At 35.1% G+C, this 21950-nt stretch overlaps 1 protein-coding gene and 1 pseudogene across 1 annotated transcript in view; one reads left to right on the forward strand and one right to left on the reverse strand.

Moving 5' to 3' along the window:
- The window catches only part of Naa16 (N-alpha-acetyltransferase 16, NatA auxiliary subunit), a 102096-nt gene that overhangs the window by 7625 nt on the left and 72521 nt on the right, over window positions 1-21950 (forward strand). Inside the window, 7 exon segments of the mRNA XM_021257913.2 lie at window positions 5449-5533; window positions 5951-6010; window positions 6013-6048; window positions 7645-7802; window positions 10592-10726; window positions 16421-16574; window positions 19952-20071. Coding sequence (XP_021113572.2) covers window positions 5449-5533; window positions 5951-6010; window positions 6013-6048; window positions 7645-7802; window positions 10592-10726; window positions 16421-16574; window positions 19952-20071 — 748 coding nt within the window.
- Window positions 2046-2436, reverse strand: LOC101700738 (polyadenylate-binding protein-interacting protein 2 pseudogene; annotated as a pseudogene).

Here is a 21950-nt window from a genome sequence, read left to right on the forward strand (position 1 = left end):
GACGGGAAGTGGAAGTGAAAGGAAGGGAAGGGGTTGGGTAAAAAAGAAGATAGATTAGGTACAAATTCCCTATGATGAATGTGATCATTATGTAAATCTAAAATGTACCAATAAAATTAATAAAAACAAATGCTGTGTGATCTCACTTATATGTGGAGTCTAAAAAAATGTTGATCTCAGTTGGATGTGGGAGTGTACACACCTGTAATTGTAGTACTATGAGAGACTGAGGCAGGAAGGTCACAAGTTTGAACTCAATGCTGGGTAACTTAGCAACTTAGTGAGACCCTGTCTTGAAAACAAAGTTGATCTCAGAGAAATTGAGTAGAATGGTGGTTACCAGAGGCCTGTGAGAATGATGTACGTGTTGGGAATTGGGAAAGGTTGATCAATGGAAACTTACAGTTTGATAGGAACAGGAAGTTCTGGTATGCTATTTTATAATAGGTGTCTGCGGAATTAGATAATAATGTACATTTCAAAAAGCTAGAAGAAAGGATTTTGAAAGTTTTCATCATAAGAAAATGATGTTTGAAGAGATAGGTTTTTTTTTTCTTTTTAACAGTAGGAAAAATTTATTGACAGAAAGCTTCTGTCTAAGAGAGACAGAAGGAGGACTGGAAAGTGGGTTGCCCGCTCACTCTGCTTCTCAGAGGTGTTTTATAGGACAAAGCCTGAGGTGAGGCAGGTTCAAAGTGGGACAAAACTATAGTCAACTAGTAAGATTACAGTTGCTTAGCTAATATTGATCCAATGAGAAATCACAAGGTGGACAAAACTATGAATAACTGATAAGATTATGACAAGTATAGTTGCTTACATAATTTTTTTCAGTTCTGTTATTTTATTTTTTTAATTTTGAAAAATATAATTTTTTTACAATATTTTCAACTTAAACAGTATTCACACTGAAGCTTAACCTACCCAAATAGTTGAAGTTTAAGAAGCCAAAACTGTTCTAGCTCTGTTAAAAAGAAAACTTGTGCTGCAGACTACTGTCATGATGGTTAACAAAGCAAGGAAAAAGCACTATTCAAATCACGTAACAATCTCTTTGTTCAATTGTATTATAGGCTGGTGTTTGTCCCAAATTAGACTTCACAGAGATATGGCTGTGATGAGGTAAATCTTGAGAAGACACAATTCTCAAATCACATATTCCTCAACTGTATCATTAGAAGAATTCAGTATTTCTTTTTTTTTTTTTTGGTACTGGGACTCGAACTTGAGACCTTGCGCTTACAAGGCAGGGGTGGAACCACTGAACTAAATCCCCAGCCCAGAATTCAGTATTTCTAACACAAAACATACCAGAAAAGCCAGGATTAGCCCTTATCTATCATTACCTTGTTACCTCAGTCACCAACAACATAGAATTACTTCACATTATCAGATATTTTTTGGAAAAATATTTTTTTGTGTGTTTTTGAGACAGGGTCTTGCTATATATAGTTTAAGCAGGTTTTGAACTCACTGTGTAGCTGAGGCTGCCCTCCAACTTGCATCAATCCTCCTGCCTCAAGGAGATTTTTCTTACGAGGACAAATGCAACTGAGAAATCTGAAATGTAATTTAAATTTACTCATTTCTAGAAAGTGTAGACATTAGCAAGTATTAGTTAATCCTGAGGGACCAGTTTAGCCTCAAAGATGATAATTTAGTAAGATTTAGAGTTTGTTTAATTTGATGCTTTGTCACAACTTGACTGGTACTTCTTTCCTCACTGTTATTGTATTGGCTATGGGGCCAATTCTATTTTTCAGTAAATGTTTGACAGCTTTTTACTTAATAATAGTCTCAGCACCTTTTTTTTTAATATATATATTTTTTGGTACCGGGGATCAAACTTGGGACCTTGTGCTTGTGAGGCAGGCTCTGGAACCACTAAGCTAAATCCCCAGCCCTCAGCACTTTTATTAAGCATGGAAGACTAGCAAAATCTTTGGCAATGCATAAGTGTAACAGTGATGAGAGGGCTTTTTCAATTAAGTCTTTGAATACACCTTCACAGTGCAGAAATTGTGCTACATCCACCGAGAGGGCCCATCTACTCAAATATTTTTGTACTTCACCCCAGGAATAAACTCCTTTGCATTTGGATTCAGATTGCTTTTGACCACAAGATCTTCCAGAGAAGAGCCATCACTGATAACAAGGTCATTAAACTGGTCTTGGACCAATGGAGTTGGTCCATATTTGTGGGAGACCTCAAGCTGGAATAAAGCACTTGTGTTCTTCCTCTTCCAGCACTTCTTGGAAACATTGTTCAATAAAATTTTCTTCCCACAAATGCTCTTCTGTTAGTCTGTTGAATTTCTCTTTATTTTCCATCCACATGTACTCTGCAAATGGATTGTCATCTTCATGAGAATGACTGTTAATCACATGTTCATTGATGATGCTTGGGCTAGTACTGTTATGACTTGGATCTTTCATGGTTGGCATGAGTTGTCGTTTTTAACGCAGTGCACAGCAGCTGGGATGGCAGACAGTGGGGAGGGGCAGCGCCACTCCCCCGCATGTTCAACTGGCCACCTTCCTTCTCCAGTCCAATATTGATTAGATAGGGATCCAATGGGGAAGTAAATCATGGAGCAAGCATACAAGGAATGAGCAAGGTTAAGGGGTGAGTTGGGGATCTTTCCTGGAAAGGGTGGTTTAAGACCTTGGCCCCCACCCAGGTGATTGATACCTATTTAGAATATCAATCACTGTTATTCATCCCTAGGGGAAGCATGAGGGTACAGTAGTTTTTCTTCTTTTATAGTTGACCTTCAGTGAATGTGTCTTGATTATCCTCCATGTTGGGTCCTTGATTGTCTTCCGTGTTGGCTCCCTTGCAGGCCAGCCCTGTCTTAACTGCCTACAAGATATCTAATTAACTTACCTATCTACAGTATTCCCCCCTCTAAACAAGTACCCCTAACTGCTGTAAGGGTCAAAGGGTGAACTCCATTCTGGCTACTTCTGGTTGAAGAGGGTCATAGTTGTAATCAGCAGTCAGTTCCTCTACAGAGGGTCTATCTAAAAGCCCTCGATAGTAGCCAGGCATTGTTATCTTGGGTAGGCTTTGAGTCTGGAGGAGACAAAGCCAAAGAAACAGTTAAGAATACATGGGCCAAATAATAAGGTCAGCAGGATTGCTATGAATATAGCCAACAAGTTGTTTCCACCAGGAGGAATAGCCTTCCACAAAGAGAAGGTCCAAAGGACTTCAGAATCCGACATAGAGGTTGTATTGTAATTTAGCAGTTATGAGCTGTTTACAAGGTCAGTCTGGTGGATCCTGGTAAAAGAAGTCTAGCACATTTGTCATTGGTTCCATTTATATGACCATTTGGAGTTTGGCAGCCTCTAGGCAACAAGAATAAAGAGGTTTTTTTTTTTGTTTTTTTTTTGGTACCAGGGATCGAACTCCGGTCCTTGCGCTTGTAAGGCAGGCGGGGGAACCACTGAGCTAAATCCCCGGCCCAAGAATAAAGAGATTTTTAAAGAAATTAGACCATTTATAATCTAAGCAGGAGCACTGAAATGGAAGGGCAATTTGGGGAAAGAGTCACACTTAGAAACTGAAATAGTGAGTGATTGTCTTAGACTCTTGTTGATGGAAGTTGTAAGTCGTAAGTCTCTCCAGTCTTAGCTATGAGAAGTTAGAGACAATTTGAAGGACAAATTTAGCTAAGAAATTTAACTCTAGCTGAGCTCTTATAGATTCTACCGTAGTATTTCCTAATGATCCATAACTGTGGTCAGCTACCAGTGTAGCTTGAAACTGCCAGAAGGGGTCAGCGATTAGAGCCCCTTTTTATATCTAACTTTACTACTATGTTTAAACATCTTTTGGTTATTCTTTTCTGCTGGGTGTTTAAGACCAAGTTAAAGTGAAACCTGTGTCAATCAATATGAACTTCTTGCTCTCTATCAAGGTCACTTAGGTCTCCTCAGGCATGATTTTGGAACCATGTATAGAACCTCTCAGCTCCTCTGTCAGTGTCAGCCATCAGGATGGGTCACAGCCTTGCTTGACCATGTTGCTTTCAGTGAATGTGTGGGAGACTTTTTCCTCTTGGTGACCCTCTTTTGGCACATGCTCTGTACATTTTTTGGTTTGGTGTCCAGCAGTTTCCCTGCTCAGGAGGTTGGGTGACTTACCAAAGATGTAGGATCTCATAGAAAAGATTCCTTGTATCTTGGATCTTTGTTGACCTTGAGGGGCCAGGACCAAAATATTGGCTGTCCTCTTAGCCCAGTTACCTTTCTATATTGGTCTCTAAACTTTAGTGGTTGAACACCCAGAAGAGAAGATCAGTGACATTAGCATTATAATGGGAGCGGTGAGCTTAACTATTATAATTTTACCTGGATATCAAGCATTTTGAAGTATAAAGTATATTAGAGGACTGTTATTTTTATCAACCATCATTGTTTTAAAAGTTGAATTCCTGTAGAATGTTAATAGACAACAGTTATACATTACACAGACTTGCTGATAAACCAGAGTGCACTTTGATGTATTTGGCCAAGTTGAATTACCATTTTTAAGCAACTAAGTCCAAACACAACATGTGCAAAATGAGAATAAAACGTAATTTTAGCAAAGGACAGTGTATCATAAGAGAACCAAGCAATTTGCAAAAATTTAAAACATACAATTTAAAATTAAGACAATTTTGAGACAAATGCTGAAACAAAGGCCAGAGCCTATGAAACAAAAAGAATCTATAAAACAAGAACCCGAACTTATAAAACAAAAAGTTACAATCTATGAAGCAAAAGACTAACATTAGAACCTATGAAAGAAAACTCTCCGTCTCTCGGTGGGAAGACCTCTAAAATGATATGGAGAAATAGATGTAACTCCCAACCCTGCTAGATATCCAAAATGCAAGTTCGTGTTCTGTAAAATGAAGAATGAATTCTAGGAACAATGGAGGTTAAGAATAGGAAGAATTTATTGAAAGAAAGAGCTCTGTTTAAGAGAGACAAAAGGGGGACTGGGTTGCCCACTTAGGTTGTCCCGAGAAGATAAGTATGTTTAACCTGATTTTTAAAACTATTCAATATATGTGTGTGTTAAGATATGTGTACAGTTTTTATGCTTTAAAAATTATAAATTAAGGTACACAAAAAGTTTTATACAGATACATAGCCGTTCAGTAAATGATAGTATATATGTGTATGGGAGCATTGGTTTCATTCTTCTAGTAGCAAAAACTTGTACTGGAGTTCCTAATGTTTTTCTACATCTTTTTCCTTTTGATTTTTCAGTTAGCTTCTGTGGTGGTTGAGGTTTAGAGTTAAATTCCCTATTTATTTCCTTTTAAAGTGAAAATACTCAGATTGTAGTTTGGCAAAGAGTAACAAAAAGAATATTTGTTAAAAGTGCTACCAATTGATAAAGCTTTTGTACATTTATTTTAAAAATAACTTGTTCATTTATTTTTACAGAAATGTTATGAACAGAAGCAATACAAAAATGGCCTCAAGTTTTGCAAGATGATTCTTTCAAACCCCAACTTTGCCGAACATGGAGGTAATGTCTTATCTGTTGAGAGACTACTGTGGGGAAATCTAACAGCCAGGATTCTTAACAATGAAAGAGTACTGTACTTCCCCGGATTCCAAGGATTTGCAGCTCCCTGTTGACTGCATAAACGTTCAACATTTTTAGTTATGTTTCACATTAGTTTTATTGATGTAGTCCTCTAAAGACAGAAAGCATTTCAGCAACTCCATTCTAGCCTAAGGAATTTTAGAAAAAGATTTGGGTTAAGCTCTAAGCAAAAATTTGAATGTAGCTTTACTTTTCTGCTTGGAGTTAAGTCCTGAGAGTAAAAACATGAACAGTTGTAAGCATTGGAACTGTAGTAATCCTTCAAATTTTAAATAAAACTGCTAAGAGAATAATTTGAATCTTCATATGTAAGTAGAGGTTCAAATTATTTTTCAGAGACTTTGGGTATGAAAGGTTTAACATTGAACTGTTTAGGAAAAAAAGAAGCATATGAATTTGTAAAGGCCTTTGTAATGATGTCAAGAGTCATGTCTGTATCCTTTTGTAACAGTTACATAGTTTAATTTCATTTATTAGTTTTTTCTAATTCAAATTTTAAAACTGCTATGAAAATTTTCAAATGTACATAGAACAGAATTTAATATAGTCTGTGTACCTGTTACTTAGCTTCAGTAATTGTCAACATTTTGTAATATAAGTTTAACTTTTCCCTTTTTATTAGCATATTTTAAAGAAAATTCTTATAAAGTATGTGTGTATATGTGTATTTACTAGAATTGAGCTTACTGTTGGAGAATAGTTTGATAATTATGTGTGACTTGAAACCTGTTTTTTTCTTAAACATATGTGAACTGACTGATTCTTCCCTACTATTCCAAATAATGACATTTAGTTAATTACATATCTCTGTAGAAAACTTTGTGTCCCTTAAACTGCTTTTAGAGATTTTAGAAGAAAAATTTAAAAGAAACCTATTTTTAAATAATTTTGGCTAGGGGTGTAGCTTAGTGGTAGAGTGTTTAGCATGCATGATGCCCCAGCATCACAAACTCTAACTTTTATTTAGTATTAAGAAAGATATTATATTGATTTTTATTTTGGTTTCTGTTAACATAGAGAAATAATTGTTACTTTACTGAATCTTTATGTATAATTTTTTTGGCCAGAATTTTAATATGTAAAAAAATATACTTTTAAAGGATGGACCCTTGAAATTGGTTTTTCTTTTGCCCGTGTATATGTTTATTCACGGTTTTTTCACGTGGTGCCCTTGTATTTTAAATTTTTTTTTACATGTAATTCATTTAGCAGTTGACTACTATTGAACATGAAAAGTGTTAGTTGTGTTTTTACATATTTAGCTTAGGGTTCTCTCAAAATACTAAATATTTATTTTTCTATCCCATAGCTTACCCCAGAGTGAAGAGAGAGGGCATGTAAGTACGATAGTTTTTTTGTGTGTGTTTTTGTTTTTGGCTTCAAGATATGCAAAGACTTTAATTTATAATAAATAAAACATTTTTTGTAGTCTTCAGTGTCACTAGGGAATTAAATGATGATTATACATTATTTTAGAATTGATCAATTGTAAACATGTTTAAAGGCTGGGCATCGTGGTGCATGCCTGTAATCCCAGCACTTGGGAGGCTGGGGCAGGAGGATTGCATGAGTTTGAGGTCTGCTGGGGCTACATAGTGAGTTCAAGGCTAGCCTGAACTACACAGGGAGACCATGTCTTTTAAAAAATATTGTAAACATGTTTTAAAAGCTAATTCTATTTTTTTGTGTAAGTAAATGTTGAAGTTTCTTGGGAAAAAAAGTGAGGGGATAAAGAGAAAAAATACGAAGAAATTTTACCAAGAAAATTTTAAAGTTACATAAACTGTTAAAAGAAAGTTCAAACATAAGAGTGGAAAGAATTGAATGATGCACCCCTATGTGCCCATCACCTCCCTGCAACAGATTCCATTCAAAGCTGATCTGGTTTCTTCTTTAACTCCTCACTGTCCCTTTCCTTGTGACTCCAGATCATTCTGAAATAAAATACTATTTTCTTAAGGTTTTATATGAGAGATACAGCATAGTATATTCTAGTGTCTTTGAGTGTCTCTATTTCCTTAACTTAATAGGTTGGCATGTATATGGGCTCCTGCAACGTTCTGATAAGAAATATGATGAAGCTATTAAGTGCTACCGAAATGCCCTCAAATTAGATAAAGATAATCTGCAAATCTTGAGGGATCTCCCTCTGTTGCAGATCCAAATGAGAGACCTTGAAGGTTACAGGGTGAGTACTTCAGTCTTAAATGAATTTTGTTTCTTGTTTTTTGGGGTTGTTTTGTTTTGTTTTAGTTTTTTTGAGACAGTCTCACTGTGTAGTCCAGGCTGGTCTTGAACTCACTGTGTAGTGTAGGCAGGCCTTGAATTCATGGCAATCCTTTGGCCTCAGCCTTCAGAACAATGGGATTATAGGCCTGTGCCACCATGCCCAGCATGAATTTTGTTTTATAACAGTAGGTTAAATTTAAAACCATGTGAATCTGTAGTTGAAGGGGAAAGTCACTTAATTCTGGGTAGTTTTTTTTTTGTACCGGGAATAGAACTCAGGGCCTCACACTTGCCAGGCAGATGTTGTACTGCTGAGCTACATTCCCAGCCCCCCAACAGTTTTAATTCTGAAACTTCATAGTTGAGTATTAAATAGGGATAAATTGTATACTCATGTAATTAAAAAAAAAACTAGAGTATCTTCATGTCCTATATGCAGATGCTGTACTATTTGATATTCAGTATTTTTGGTGTTTTTGTTGTTGTTTGTTTTTTTGTTGTTTTGTTTTGTTTTTTTGAGATAGGTCTCTGGGTAGTTCAGGTTCGCTTTGAACTCACTGTGTAACCCAAGCTAGCCTTGAACTCCTGCTCAGCCTCAAAAGTGCTGGAATTACAAGTGTATGCCTGGCTTTGACATTCAGTTTTTATAGTTGAAATAAAACATAAAAATTAGTGTCCCCTTTCCTCCATACTGGGGATTGAACCCAGAGTTTATACGTGCTAGGCAAGCACTCTACCACTGAGTTACTACATCCCTGCCCATGGTTAGCTTTCTTTATGACAGGTTAGTAAATCTAAAATAATGTGAGAAGGATTGCCATAGTCAATCTTTTTGCAATTTAGACCTCTTCAAAGTTCTGCCTTCAACTCTCTGTTGGGTATCTCCATGTGCTTACTCTACTTAGTGTCCTAGGATCAGTATGTCTAGAATTAATTCTCTCTTTCTTATGTGAAGGAGCTAGCTACTCTATTTTTTTTTTTTTGGAGTACTGGGGATCAAACTCAGGACCTTGCGCTTTCGAGGCAGGCTTGGCACCATTGAGCTAAATCCCTGGCCAAACTTTTTTTTTTTTTTTTTTTAATGATTCAGGGTCTCACTATGCAGTTCAGGCTGGCCTTGAACTCTCAGCAATCCTGCCTCAGCCTCCCGTGCGCTGGGATTACAGGTGTGTGCCACCAAGCCTGGCAGGAGCTATCAACTCCTAACAGTTCTCTTTAAATAAATTCTTCATTTCTACTTTTGCCCTCCCCCTGCCATATAAGGGCTTAAACTCTCTGCCAAAAGTTTTCAGAAGTTTCAGGAGCTCTACTGAACTTTATATTGGCACTGTTCTTCAAGGAGTATGTGTGTGTTTCTTCAGCTGTGCATAACCTGGGTATGGGAGGAGTTAAATTCACTTTAGTAAGCATAGAAATTCACTTACTACCTTTTTTTTTTTTTTTTTTGTACCAGGGATCGAACTCGGGATCTTGCGCCTGCAAGGCAGGCACCGGGACCATTGAGCTAAATCCCCAGCCCTGGTTACTACCTTTTATGAAGGATAGAAATGACAAATATTGGCATTCCAATGGTGGTAAAAGCAAAAGACCCATGGAACTAGAGATACTTGTAAGGTCAAAGAATAGAAGTAGGAATATCACCAAGTGAGTGTTGGTAGCGTAAGAGCTGTAGTTAGCGTGGTTAGTGTTGCATTTCCCAGAGTCATGGTAGGATTGGGCAGAGAGGAGAAAATTGATCCAGACTTTAATGAAGGAGTGAGACTGACAGAGAAACAACAATGAAAACAAGAGATAGAGTCATATGCTTAAAGGAACCAGAAACACATGAGGGTAGGGGCTGAGTCCTTTTATCAAAGTTTTCTTTTTAAAAAGGAATGGAAAATTATCCCTGTGGCATATGGTGTGTTTGGACTCACTTGGTATCCATTCTAACCATTTAACAACGGAATCATGGAACTTGAACACTTTTCCAGTTAATGTTCTTAATGCCACCTTGTTCTTCCAAGCAGTATCACTTTTAAAACTTGAAGAAAAAAATGAGCTTTGAGACATGGGGTCTCTGTAGGGAGGTTGGTTTTTCTGTTCAGGCAGATACCTTGATTTTTCTAGGCCATGATTGAATATATGGTGATTTGACCCTAATATTAAAGAAATTGAGCTGTTTTACAGTGACAGTGTGTGTGTTTCTGCTAGAGGAGTCAAGTCAGTGTCTGTTTTCCTTAGCTGTGTTCATCCTGTCTCTGGGGTCAGTTATGACAATGTAAATAGATTGTATTTCATATACTTTTAAAGAATCTAGTAAAATAAAAAACCATTGTAGTCTTTTCCAGGGGAAAATGTTTAAATTTATAAGAAGAAATTTTTATTATAACGTATTTTTTTTTTCTTTGGTGCCGGGGATTGAACTCTGGACCTTGTGCTTGTGAGGCAGGCAGTGGAACCACTGAGATAAATCCCCGGCCCTATTATAACGTAATTTTATAAGAGAGCCCATAGGCATGACCCCCCACAATAAGGTTTCCTTGACAGCCTTGCAATATTTACAGAGTATTAATATAACTAATAAGAAAACTTATGTAATTTTGATAAGAAATGTGAAAAGTATTTCTATACTATTCTGAAACTGATATTTATTGTCTTCACTGAAAAAGTGTTAAACATGTTAGATTGTTTTCTTAAAACTCATGAAATATAAACACTTTGGAGAAAATTAAAGTTTAAAAAAATAAAAAGAATTTTTTTTAAAAGGAGACAAGATACCAGCTTCTGCAGTTGCGTCCAACACAGCATGCTTCCTGGATTGGATATGCCATTGCATACCATTTGCTGAAAGATTATGATATGGCACTAAAATTGTTGGAAGAATTCAGACAAACTCAGCAAGTAAGAACTGCATTTTAACATTTTCTATCTTCACAGAATAAAATAGTTGATTTCTAAATTGCCTCCACCCCCAAATTTGAATTAATCTTTAAAACCTATGGAAAAACTTGAAACTTTATGAAATAATGGAAAAAGTTAAAATGCAGAATTCTTTTTTTTTTTTTTGCAGTACTGGGGATCGAACTCAGGACCTTGCACTTGTGAGGCAGGTGCAGCACCACTGAGCTAAATCCCTGGCCCAAAATGTAGAATTCTTAATACAAAGAAATAATATAAAAATTTGTATACTATAATTTCAACAATATTCAAATAGGTAGAGAAGGAAAATATGTAAAAATAAAAATAGTATTGGAGTTGTAGAATTGTTTCTCTAACGTATGTATATTACTTTATGTAGCTGAAGATGTACCCCAGTACTAGAGTGCCTGTTTAGCATGCACAAGATACAGTACTAGGTTTGATCCCCAGCACTACCAAAACAAATTAATATGTATATAACTTTATTTTATATAAATACATTTTAATGTATTTATATGTAAAACAGAAAAATGTGAAAGCATATACTTGTGTATCATCAGAGAAATTAAATATTAACATTTTACATGATTGCTCCAGATTTCATTATTAAAAACAATAAAATGTTGCAGAAATGGCTAAAATACTCCTGTGTGCCTTTCCAGAGGTACACTATTCTGAAATTGGTATAGGTCACTGGTGGTAAACCTATGACATCCGTGCCACAGTCAGCTGTTTGTTATGTTATGAAAGCTCTAAAAGGGTTGCCATCAATGGTATATAGATCATCACCTGTCCTGTTTATATTATGCATAAATTGATAAAAACATATGCTGTTTTAAAATGTATTTTGTATTTTAAAATTTACATAAATAAGCTAGGCATGGTGGCACATGCCTGTAATCCCAGTACTCCAGAGGTTAAATGCAGGAGATTTGCAGCCAGCCTGGGCTACATAGTGAGTTCAAGGCCAGCCTGAACTCCATAGCAAGATGTGTCAAAAAAACCAAAACAAACAAATCCAAAAACTTGAATAATAGGTTTTTTCATTCAGTATTTCTTCAGACATATCCATGTTACTACATGTTGGGATAGTTTATCCATTTTAAACTACTGTTTGGTGTTCCATTATATAAATAAACAGTTCATTCTACTTTATTAAAAATAGTGCTATGGTAAATATTCTTTTCTGCTGTTTCTTTGGGCACGCTCATGAGTTTGTCTTTAGTGTAAATTTAATACTCGAATTGTAGATCTCTGTGCTTATCTTCAGCTTTGCCACGTAAATCTTGTGTCATCACTCTGGGAAGTAGCTTTACTAATTTTTTTTTTTTTGGTACCAGGGATCGAACTCGGGACCTTGTGCTTGTGAGGCAGGTGAGATCCCGCTGAGCTAAATCCCTGGCCCGTAGCTTTACTAATTTAATACTTACTGGCAGGGTTTTATAGTTTTTGTTGCTTTGTATCTTTGCTGGTGTAGTGTTAGCTTTTTTAAATTTTTTACCAATCTTGTAGGGATGAAATTATGTATCTCATTTTTCTTTTTTTGTTTGTTTTTTTGAGTTTTTTGAGGCAGGGTCTCCCTTTGTAGTTCAGGCTGGGCCTGAACTCACTATGTAGCCCAGGCTGGCCTCGAACTTGAAGGGATCCTCCTGCCTCAGCCTCCCAAGGGCTGGGATTACAGGGGTGTGCCACCATACCCAGGTGTCTCATTTTTTAAAATTTGTGTTTCCTTGATTATTAGGTTAAAGGATTTTAGTCTGTAGTTTTCTTTTGATGTCCAAGTCTGTTTTTGGTATTAGGGTAATACTGGCCTCACTAGATGAGTTGTAAAGTGAAATCTGTTTAGAGAGTTTGTAAAGGACTTGTAAACATTCAGTAGAATTCACTTGTGATACCATGTGATCTTTTCTTTGTGGGAAATTTATTACTAATTGGTTCTCTTACTTGCTGTAAGTCTATTCAGATTTTTTATTTCTTCTTGAGTCAATTTCGGTAGTTTGTGTTTTTCTAGGAATTAGTTCATTTTATCTGGGTTATTTGTTGTCTTACAGTTTTCATAATATTCTCTTTTAATTCATTAATTTATTTTTTGGGGGGAGACAAGGTTTTGCTATGTAGTTTAGGCTGGCCTTGAACTTACTGTGTAGCCCAGGCCAACCTTCAATTTGTTGGGATTACAGGTGTGCACTACCACACCTGGCAACTTTAAGATTTTTCTAAGAATTTAAAATTTTTCTTTTTTTTTCTTTTATAATTTATGCCTTTTTTAGAGCTTCAGGGCTTTCTCAGTCTTTAGATATATTTTATTGAACTTTTTCTCCTATATACCTCTGTCCCCCTCTGAGCCAAGATTGGTTTTAGTCTTTTCCTGAAAATGTTATTTCTTTATTTACCTTATTTTGCTAAAATATGTCCTTTAGTTACTGTCTAGGCAAGGGTATGGGACAGTAAATTTTCAACCTCTTGTGTATCTGAAACTGTCTTTATCTTATCCTTGTACTTGTTACAGAATTCTAAGTAGATAGATAATATTTCCATAGAATTTTGAAGGTGCCTATTATTGCCAATCAGTAGTCTGATTCCTGGAGTCTTTTAAGTGATCTGTTGTGTGTGTGTATGTGTGCATGTGTGCGTGTGTGCATATGTGTATATGTGTGTGTTTCTTCCAAAAGAATCTTTAACTTTTGTGTTCTGAAATTTTACCAGGATGTGTATAAGTGTTGAGCTTAAGGCTGTCATTATTGCTCTAGTGGGCCTTGAAAGCCAAAGTATGTTTTTGAGCTCTCAGATGCTATCCTGGAATGTTTCTTTGATCGTTTCTTCTGTACTTTATTTCTTTTGTTTGGAACACTTATTAGTTTGATAGTATCGTCCTAGATTGTCTTTACCCCCTCCTTTAACTTTTGTCAATCTTCTTGTCTTTTTATTCTACTTTGTATACATTTACTGGATTTCCTTCTTGTTTTTAAATCTATTTAAAAGTATTATACATTAAAATTGACCTTATTTTGATTTGTAATTCTAGAATTTTAACACTTGTAGATTCATATAACCGTCATCACTACCATCATAGGCAGGAATGCATTTACTTTTAAATCTTTCACTAAAATTTTTATTTGGCAACCTTGTTTTTAATTTGACAAGATTTTTGTTATTTTCTTTTTCTTCTTTTTTTTCCTGCTTTAGTGTCCATTTTCTGGATTTTATTTTGGAGAATTGTACTTTTCTGGTAGGATATTCTTCACTTGGGTTTGACTGCAGAGTTGATAGAGATAATGTGGGAGTTGGGTCACATACTGTTAGTTAACACTGTAGCCTGAAGTCTCATATCTGTTTCTCCATCATTATATAATCTTAAACTCTGTCTGAGGTTTTCCATGGGAAGGACTCACTTTTTCTAGTGATTTCCTTTTTATAGCTTATTCCTTATTTGCATTCCACCTCCCAGAAATTTATTGAAATCTTACGTGTTCTTCTTGTTTTTATGGGTATATTTGTATATTTTGGTACTGGTGATCGAACTCAGGTCCTTGTGCTTGCAAGGCAGGTGGCGGAACCACTGAGCTAAATCCTTGGCCCTGGGTTTATATTTTTTAATTTTATTTTTTGAAATATAGGCTCACTATGTTGTCCAGCCTGGCCTTGAACTTGTAGACAAGCCAGCCTCCTACTTCAGCCTCCTACTTCAGCCTTAGAAGCTGGGACTATAGGGATACAACACCAAGCCCAACTCTGTTACTTTCTTTTTCTTTTTCTTTTTGGTGGTATAGAAGATTGAACCCAGGGCCTTTGCACTGAGCTGCCTCCCTATACCTTTTTCAACCCATTTGCATTTGCCTTGAAAATACTTGCCTGTGATGCTTGTGGCTGTAGCATTTACCCTGAGATAACTAATGTATTAAAGTCCTAACCTTACCCCAGTTTGTCACAAAATATCTTCCTTTTGTTATTATTTCCACATTGCTCTAGTATATTGACAATCATTGGAAACAAAAGACACCGTGTTTTAAAATAACATTTAGGTTTTAGTAGTGGTTTTTCCATTTACAAAATATAGTACACTATTGCTGACAAAACATTGGATCCTAGAAAATGTAGCATTTGTATGCATAATGGGAGAGAAACGGAATTCTTCAGGTTGCTGCAGTTTGCTGCTTACACAACAAGGATGGAAAGAAGATCCGAAGAGAAATCCAGTATTTTTGTGTAGAATATGATGTTCTACTTCATGGTGTTTCTGTGCTTTGAAATTTACCACATTAAAAATTTTTAAAATATTGATCATCATACAGATTTCTGTTATGTTAGGATTAAAGACAAGTTCTCTTTAGAAATGACTCTTAAGAATAGTTTTTAGATTTTATTTTCCCATTGAAAACCAGTTGGATTTGCTTCAGCCCCAAAGAGCATATTTATGTAAAATTAAGTGAGCACTAATAGAGAGCTTACTTTTCTAAATAGGAAATTTTGAGAAGGGTCTTACAAAATTTCTGAATTGCCCACGGTGGGCTTGAACTAGAGATCTTCTGGCCTCAGCCTCACAAAGTGCTAGGATTACAGGCGTGTACCACCATGTCCCACTGAAGGTAATATTTTTGCATGTGAATATTTAATTTCCCAGCATCATTTCTGGATACCTTAATTAAAAATCAGTTGAATATAACAATTTATTTCTGGATCTTATATTCTTATATTGATCTTTGGGTTTGTCTTTATGCCAGTGTTACAATGTCTTAATTATTGTAGCTTTACAATAAGTTTGAAATGTTTATTCTCTTAATATTTTCTTTTCTGATATTGTTTTGGCTTTTCTAAGTCCTTTTCATCTCCATATGAATTTCAGGATCAGCTTGTTGATTTCTGTGAAAAAGTTTGCTGAGATTTTGGGGAAGAAAAAATTAGAAATTGAATTTGGGAAGAATTTATAGATGAATTTGAGAAGAACTGGGATTTTACCAGTGTGGAATGGACTATCTCTATTTAGGTCTTTAATTTTTCTTGATGTATTTTGCAGTTTTCAGTATATAGGTTTTATTTCTTACGTTTATCTAAATATTTTGTTCCTTTTGATGCTATTGTGAATGAAATCTTTTAATCTCATCTTTGGGTTGTTCATTGTTAGTGTATAGAAATACAACTGATTTTTGTATATTGATCTTTTGTCCTGTGACCTTTCTAGAGTCCTTTTATTGGTTCTAGTAGTTCTTTTGATAGATTCCTCAGTTGTTTTGTTGATGTTGTTGTTGTTGCTTTTGATTTTTTATTTGTTTTTTGTAGTGGGGATTGAACCCACAGCCTCTGCCCTTTCTGATTTTTTATTTTGAGACAGTGTTACTAAGTTGCCCAGACTGGATTCATACTTAAGGTCCTCCTGCCTCAGCCTCACAGAATGTTGGGATTATAGGAGTACTCCACCATACTTGGCAGATGCCTTAGAATTTTAACCATTTTTATGCTTGGGTGTAAGATTTGCTGATCTGTTTGCTTGGCCAGTCCTGTATCTTCATTTGTTGAAGATTGTAATCTTCTGTGCTGTTAACCATGCTTCCATTTGTAACTGCTTGTGGGTTTCTTTAAGTCTTTGTAAGTAGCTCTTCTGAGAAAAGAGTTTGATTAAGGATGTGTACCTGCTTTATGTAATTACATAGATAACATAATTTGGTGCCTTTCTTGCAGGTTCCTCCCAACAAAATAGACTATGAATATAGTGAGCTGATACTGTATCAGAATCAAGTGATGAGGGAGGCAGATCTGTTTCAGGAATCTTTGAAACATATAGAAACATATGAGAAACAAATATGTGATAAACTTTCGGTGGAAGAAATTAAGGGTAAGTTAACATGCTTTTTCTTTTTTAATGGACTCAACTAAAGAACAAAAACTACTTATTTTATTCAGTCCTAACATTTCAGTAACACATGCTGTGTATCAGGTGGTAGTCTAAGTACTATTATTGAATGATTATTAATCTTTAGAACAACCCTATAATGTAGTTGTTGTATAAATTTCAAAAATGAAGGAGACTGAGGAACATGACCCCTTATTTTTGTTTTGAGAGAGTGCCTTGAACTCACTGGCCTTGAATTTTCTTTGTAGCCCAGGCTGTCCTTGAACTTAGGGTGATCATCCTGTCTTAGCTTCCTGAAAGCTGGAATTATAGGAATGTATTGTTCCTATTACCCCTTACTTTTAACAGCTATACACTATTCTTGTTAATGTGTAGCACCTGAATAATTTAGTTTTTACTGTGATTAGTATTAATAACACTATTGATGGCAATATGATTTTTCAAATTATTGATTAAAATATAAGTTAAATGACTTGCCCCAAATCACATTGCTTATTAAACTGAACAGTCCTGGATTTGAGCCTAGATTCTGTTCGCTTCAGCAGTATGTTGCACTCCCTTCACATCAAGTGTGTCTATTCACACATAGTAAAACACATTAAGAAAGGTAGTCCATGATGATAGGAGTCATTGGATTTTACATAGCTTCTACTATGGGCTAATTATGAAGGCATAATCCCTATGAATAGTTTTAGCAGTGTTCATCAGATAGAGTCTAACACAGTTTTTCACTAGAACTTGTTACCCATCCCTGAACACTGTATTAAGAATGTCCAAAAGAATTAGTTTGAAACTTTTTTAAAATAATTCATTTATAAATCATGTAGTATGCTAATTGCTTTAAATGCTTTATTTAATTTTTTAGTACTTTTAGGATGGGTACTAAGTTAATGACTTTTCCAAAATCACCCATTCTTTTAGTTGGTAGAATTAGTTTCTAAACATACCTGCACATCTTTCTGACCTCAGGTACGTACTTTTTGTTTTTTAATGGACTTTATGGGACCAGAGTATTGCTCAGTGGTAGGTTGGTTGTCCTGTATGCACAAGGCCCTGGGTTTGATGTCTAGCACCATGAAAAAAAGTAGACTATAGTTTTTAGAACACTTTCAGAGCCCAGCAAAATTGAGCAAATGGCACAGAGGCTTCCCATGTGTCTCTGGTCCCTGGATACCCACAGCATCTTCCATTGTCATTGTATAGATTTTGACAAATATATAATGACATATATCCACTATTTTAGTGTCATACCAAGTCTTAATTTCAGTGCTCTAAAATTCTGTGCTTCATCTGTCCATCCTCCCTCTTTTTAACTGTTGGCAGCCACTGATCTTTTTACTGTTGCCATAGTTCTGCCTTTTCCAAAATGCAATATAGTTTGAATCTTTCTCAGATTGACTTCTTTTACTTAGACTTACATTTAAGGTTCTTCATGTCTTTTCATGACCCCTTATACTACTGTAGTCTTTTTTTTTTTTTTTTTTTTTGAGACAGGGTCTCAATATGTAGTATAGGCTGGCCTCGAACTCGTGACAATCCCCCTCTCTTTTCCTCCCATGTGCTGGGATTATAGGTGTGTGCCACCATGCTCAGCTTTCTGCTATACTATACTTGTTCATGTATAGCACCTGACTGATTTAGTTTTTATTGTGATTAGTTTATGATGACTATTGATATAATTAGAGAAATAAAAAGGGCAATTATTTTTTCTGAAATATTGTTATTTTGTAATTGGATCTAAACACTCGGGTTACTGTTTGTCTTATGGCATCAATAAGAAATAGTTATTAAAGGGCCGGGGATTTAGCTCAGTGGTTTTGCCGCCTGCTGCACAAGCGCAAGGACCAGAGTTTGATCCCCGGTGCCAAAAAAACCCCCAGTAACTACAAGGGGGCCATGGATTTAGCTCAGTGGTTCTGCTGCCTGCCTCGCAAGTGCAAGGACCCGAGTTCAATCCGTGGTACCAAAAAGTAAATACAATATGGTGAGATCAGTTCTAGTTTTAAAATTCTGCAAATTGCCTCATAGCCACATTCACTCGTATTTTGCTAGTGATGGTAATTTGGGGACTGTTAATCTTATAAATAGTCACTTTTCTCTATGCCAGGTTATGGTATTATTTTTATTTTTTTCAGGGTACTTTGCAAGTCCAGCTAATACGCCTTTATATCCTTGGACTAATTAGCTTAAGATCTTTTTAAAAACTTCGCAAGTTGGTTTTCACATACTTATGAATATGTGTGTGTACTTAATCCTGTATATCTCCAGTAGTAACCTTTGCTTCTTGGTGGTAGCGAATAACAGATGCTGTTGGAAATGAAAAATGTGCTGTTGTTTATTATATCAGGATAATAATTGGACTGGCCAGAAAATAATTGAGGATGAAGGAATAGGACATGTTTATAGTTTTTTTTTAAGTAGCCAACATTTATGCATATCTCCTTTATACCAGGACTTACTACTTGCTCAAGATCACAAATGTAATAAAGGTGGAGATTGTAATTAAACCTAGTTTAGTCTTATTGATGATACTTGTAAAGAGAAAAATAATAGTATGTAGAACCATCTTATATGCTGTCTTCTCCAATATGGCGAATGCTGGAATAGTGTTGGAGACATTTCAAAGGGTTATTTGAAATAGATTCTTTGGAGAATGGGAAATATTGGAACAGGAATCTGAAGTATGTGCATTTTTGAGATTCTCTTTTTATCTTGGTTTAGGTGTGCTTCCCATTGTATCTGAGAGATTTAGCATCTCATTCTCCACACCCACTTTGAATTTTTTGTGATTTAGTAAAAGGATTTGAACCATAGAGGTGATTGGCACATGAACATGGCTTGTGTCATTTTTTTCTATGAAGTGGTGTGTGGTGTTACAATTTTTCTAAGTTAACTTTTCCAATTTTAATGACCTTAAAAAGAAACAGAATTGAGTGGTAATTGTTTAATATATGAACTGACCAGGAAAGATACATTTAAATCTTGGCAGTAGGAAGGTAGGCATATTTCATTAAAATTATATGCCAGTCTAATTTTGCTGTCTAGGGGAAGGACTTTACTTCTCACAAAGGGTGTATAAAATGTGTATATTGCAAAGATTTTTTAATAAGTTATATCCTATGTGTATATTTGGGGAGTGAGAGGGAGCCAAAAATGAATGTTAACATGATAGAATGTATAAATAAAGGTTCTTTTCTGAAGGCAAGTTGTGGATTAATCTGTGTTTAGTCATGTCCCAAGAAGAAACACATGGTCTTTCATAAACATCAATTCAGTAATAATATTTAGTAAAAATCTCTGGGATTAGAAAAATATTTAATGTCTAAGTAAAATGAATGTGACTTTCAACTTAATTTTAGGAGAAATACTGTTGAAATTGGGAAGATTAAAAGAAGCCAGTGAAGTATTCAAAAACTTGATTGATCAGAATGCAGAAAATTGGTATTATTATGAAGGCTTGGAAAAATCTCTACAACTTAGTATGTAATGATTTTTCTCTCTACCTTTTCTTAGCTAGTGTTTGAAGTATAATAAAATGTAAAGTTGTAATAGTACTTGAGAACAATTTTACCATTTGCACTTTTTTGTTTTGTTTTGTTTTGTTTTTGGTACCAGGGATTGAACTTGGGTCCTTGTGCTTGCGCAGCAGGTGGTGAAACCACGGAGCTAAATCCCCAGCCCTACTTGTTTTTTTATTTAGTAAAATTATAGGTTAAATGTGGAAGTTAGTTCAGATGTTACATTTAAATGAGAATGCTCACACATAATTTTAAATTCTTTGGCCCATTAAAGTCTTACTAAGTAACAGTAGCTACAGAGCTGATGAAGAAAATGAGCATTCATTTTCTGGGAAACATCATAATATTTTTAAATTATTAGAGGTCTGTTTCCCTCTAATATAGAAAACCTTTACATATAAGAATTGATACACTTGGGAGACTGAGGCAGTAGAATAGCTGCAAGTTTGAACATAGTGAGTTCAAGACCAGCCTGAATTTCATGGCAAGACCCTGTCTCAAAAAAATAAAGCCCCCAAAACAAAATAATATAAGAATTGAGGCAAAGAAATCCTGTTGAAGCTATATAATATATAGCACTAACAGGAAAATTATTCTTTTAATTTCAAGTTAGGCCAATTTATGAAGAAAAAATATTAATCTTTTGAAAGTCCGTAGCCCTTACTCTTTTCAAATATCTAGAGTATTATTCCAAATTTTCCCTGATATTTTCATAATTATTGTTTAGAGCAGGTAATATTCCTGAAATCATATTTACCTATTAATATTGCTTGAAGTAATTATGAAACCACAGTATTTCCTTAAATAGTTTTTAGATTACATTAAAATAATTAGAAAATACTGGTTAAATCAGTAATCTCATAAAAACAGGAGAAAAGTCACATTGCCAAAAGGTTGGAAGTGCAATAACTATGGTTTTGCTTTAAACTACTAGTTACTGACATTGCAATGAATAATAATAAGTTTTTAAATGTTTTAGTAAGGTGAATGCACTGTTTCATGTGTCAAGATCCTTAGTTAATATAAACTGTGTTGACCACAAAACTAGTTACCCTACTTTACCTTTTTAAGTTTCTTAGGATCTTTCCTCCCCTGTGGTAAGCTCTGGAGCTCCACCTTGTGACTCAAGTCACTGCAAGGGTATCATTTTATTTTAATTTAGCTTACAACACTTCTATCTGGAATTAGTGAAGAAACCTTTTTTTAATACAGCTTGTTCTCTAAGATTAGGAATAAATATGAGAACGTTTTGTTAAATATACCCAGTAATCTTTATTTTAAAATTTAATGAGTCTTTAATATTTCATGAAGTATCCAAATCATTAACAGAATGTGAAAAATTATTTTTATAGATGTCTTAGTTTTAAAAATTCAACCACATTGGAGCTCCAAAACATATTACTGGAGGAAGAAATGAGTCTACACAAAGTAAAACATTACCTCTGCAAAAAATACAGTGTTTTCATAATCTTGATATTAAACACTACGTTTACTCTGAAGATACCTTGTTTGCTAGCCCCAAGGGTTATTGTGAATTAAAATCCACTAAAACTTTCTAGTTTAAAAACAGATATGTTTGCTTTTTAAGAGTCTGTTGAAGGGGCCTGGGGATGTAACTCAGTGGAGCCACACCTGCCTGGCAAGCGCAAGGTCCTGAGTTCAATTCCTGGTACCAAAAAAAAAAAAGTCTATTGTAAATTGTCTTATTGCTTATATAAAATAACCTACCTTTGTAAATTATGCAGAACCTTATTTAGAATGATGATTTATAGTCAGATCCTACTGTAGATATTGATGTTGCAGAATAATATATAGTTTACGTGTAAATCCTCTGTGTGTT

The sequence above is a fragment of the Heterocephalus glaber genome, unplaced genomic scaffold, assembly GCF_053883595.1.
Source record: "Heterocephalus glaber isolate CG9 unplaced genomic scaffold, H.glaber_assembly_v1.0 deba00001666, whole genome shotgun sequence".
NCBI classification, from domain to species: domain Eukaryota; kingdom Metazoa; phylum Chordata; class Mammalia; order Rodentia; family Bathyergidae; genus Heterocephalus; species Heterocephalus glaber.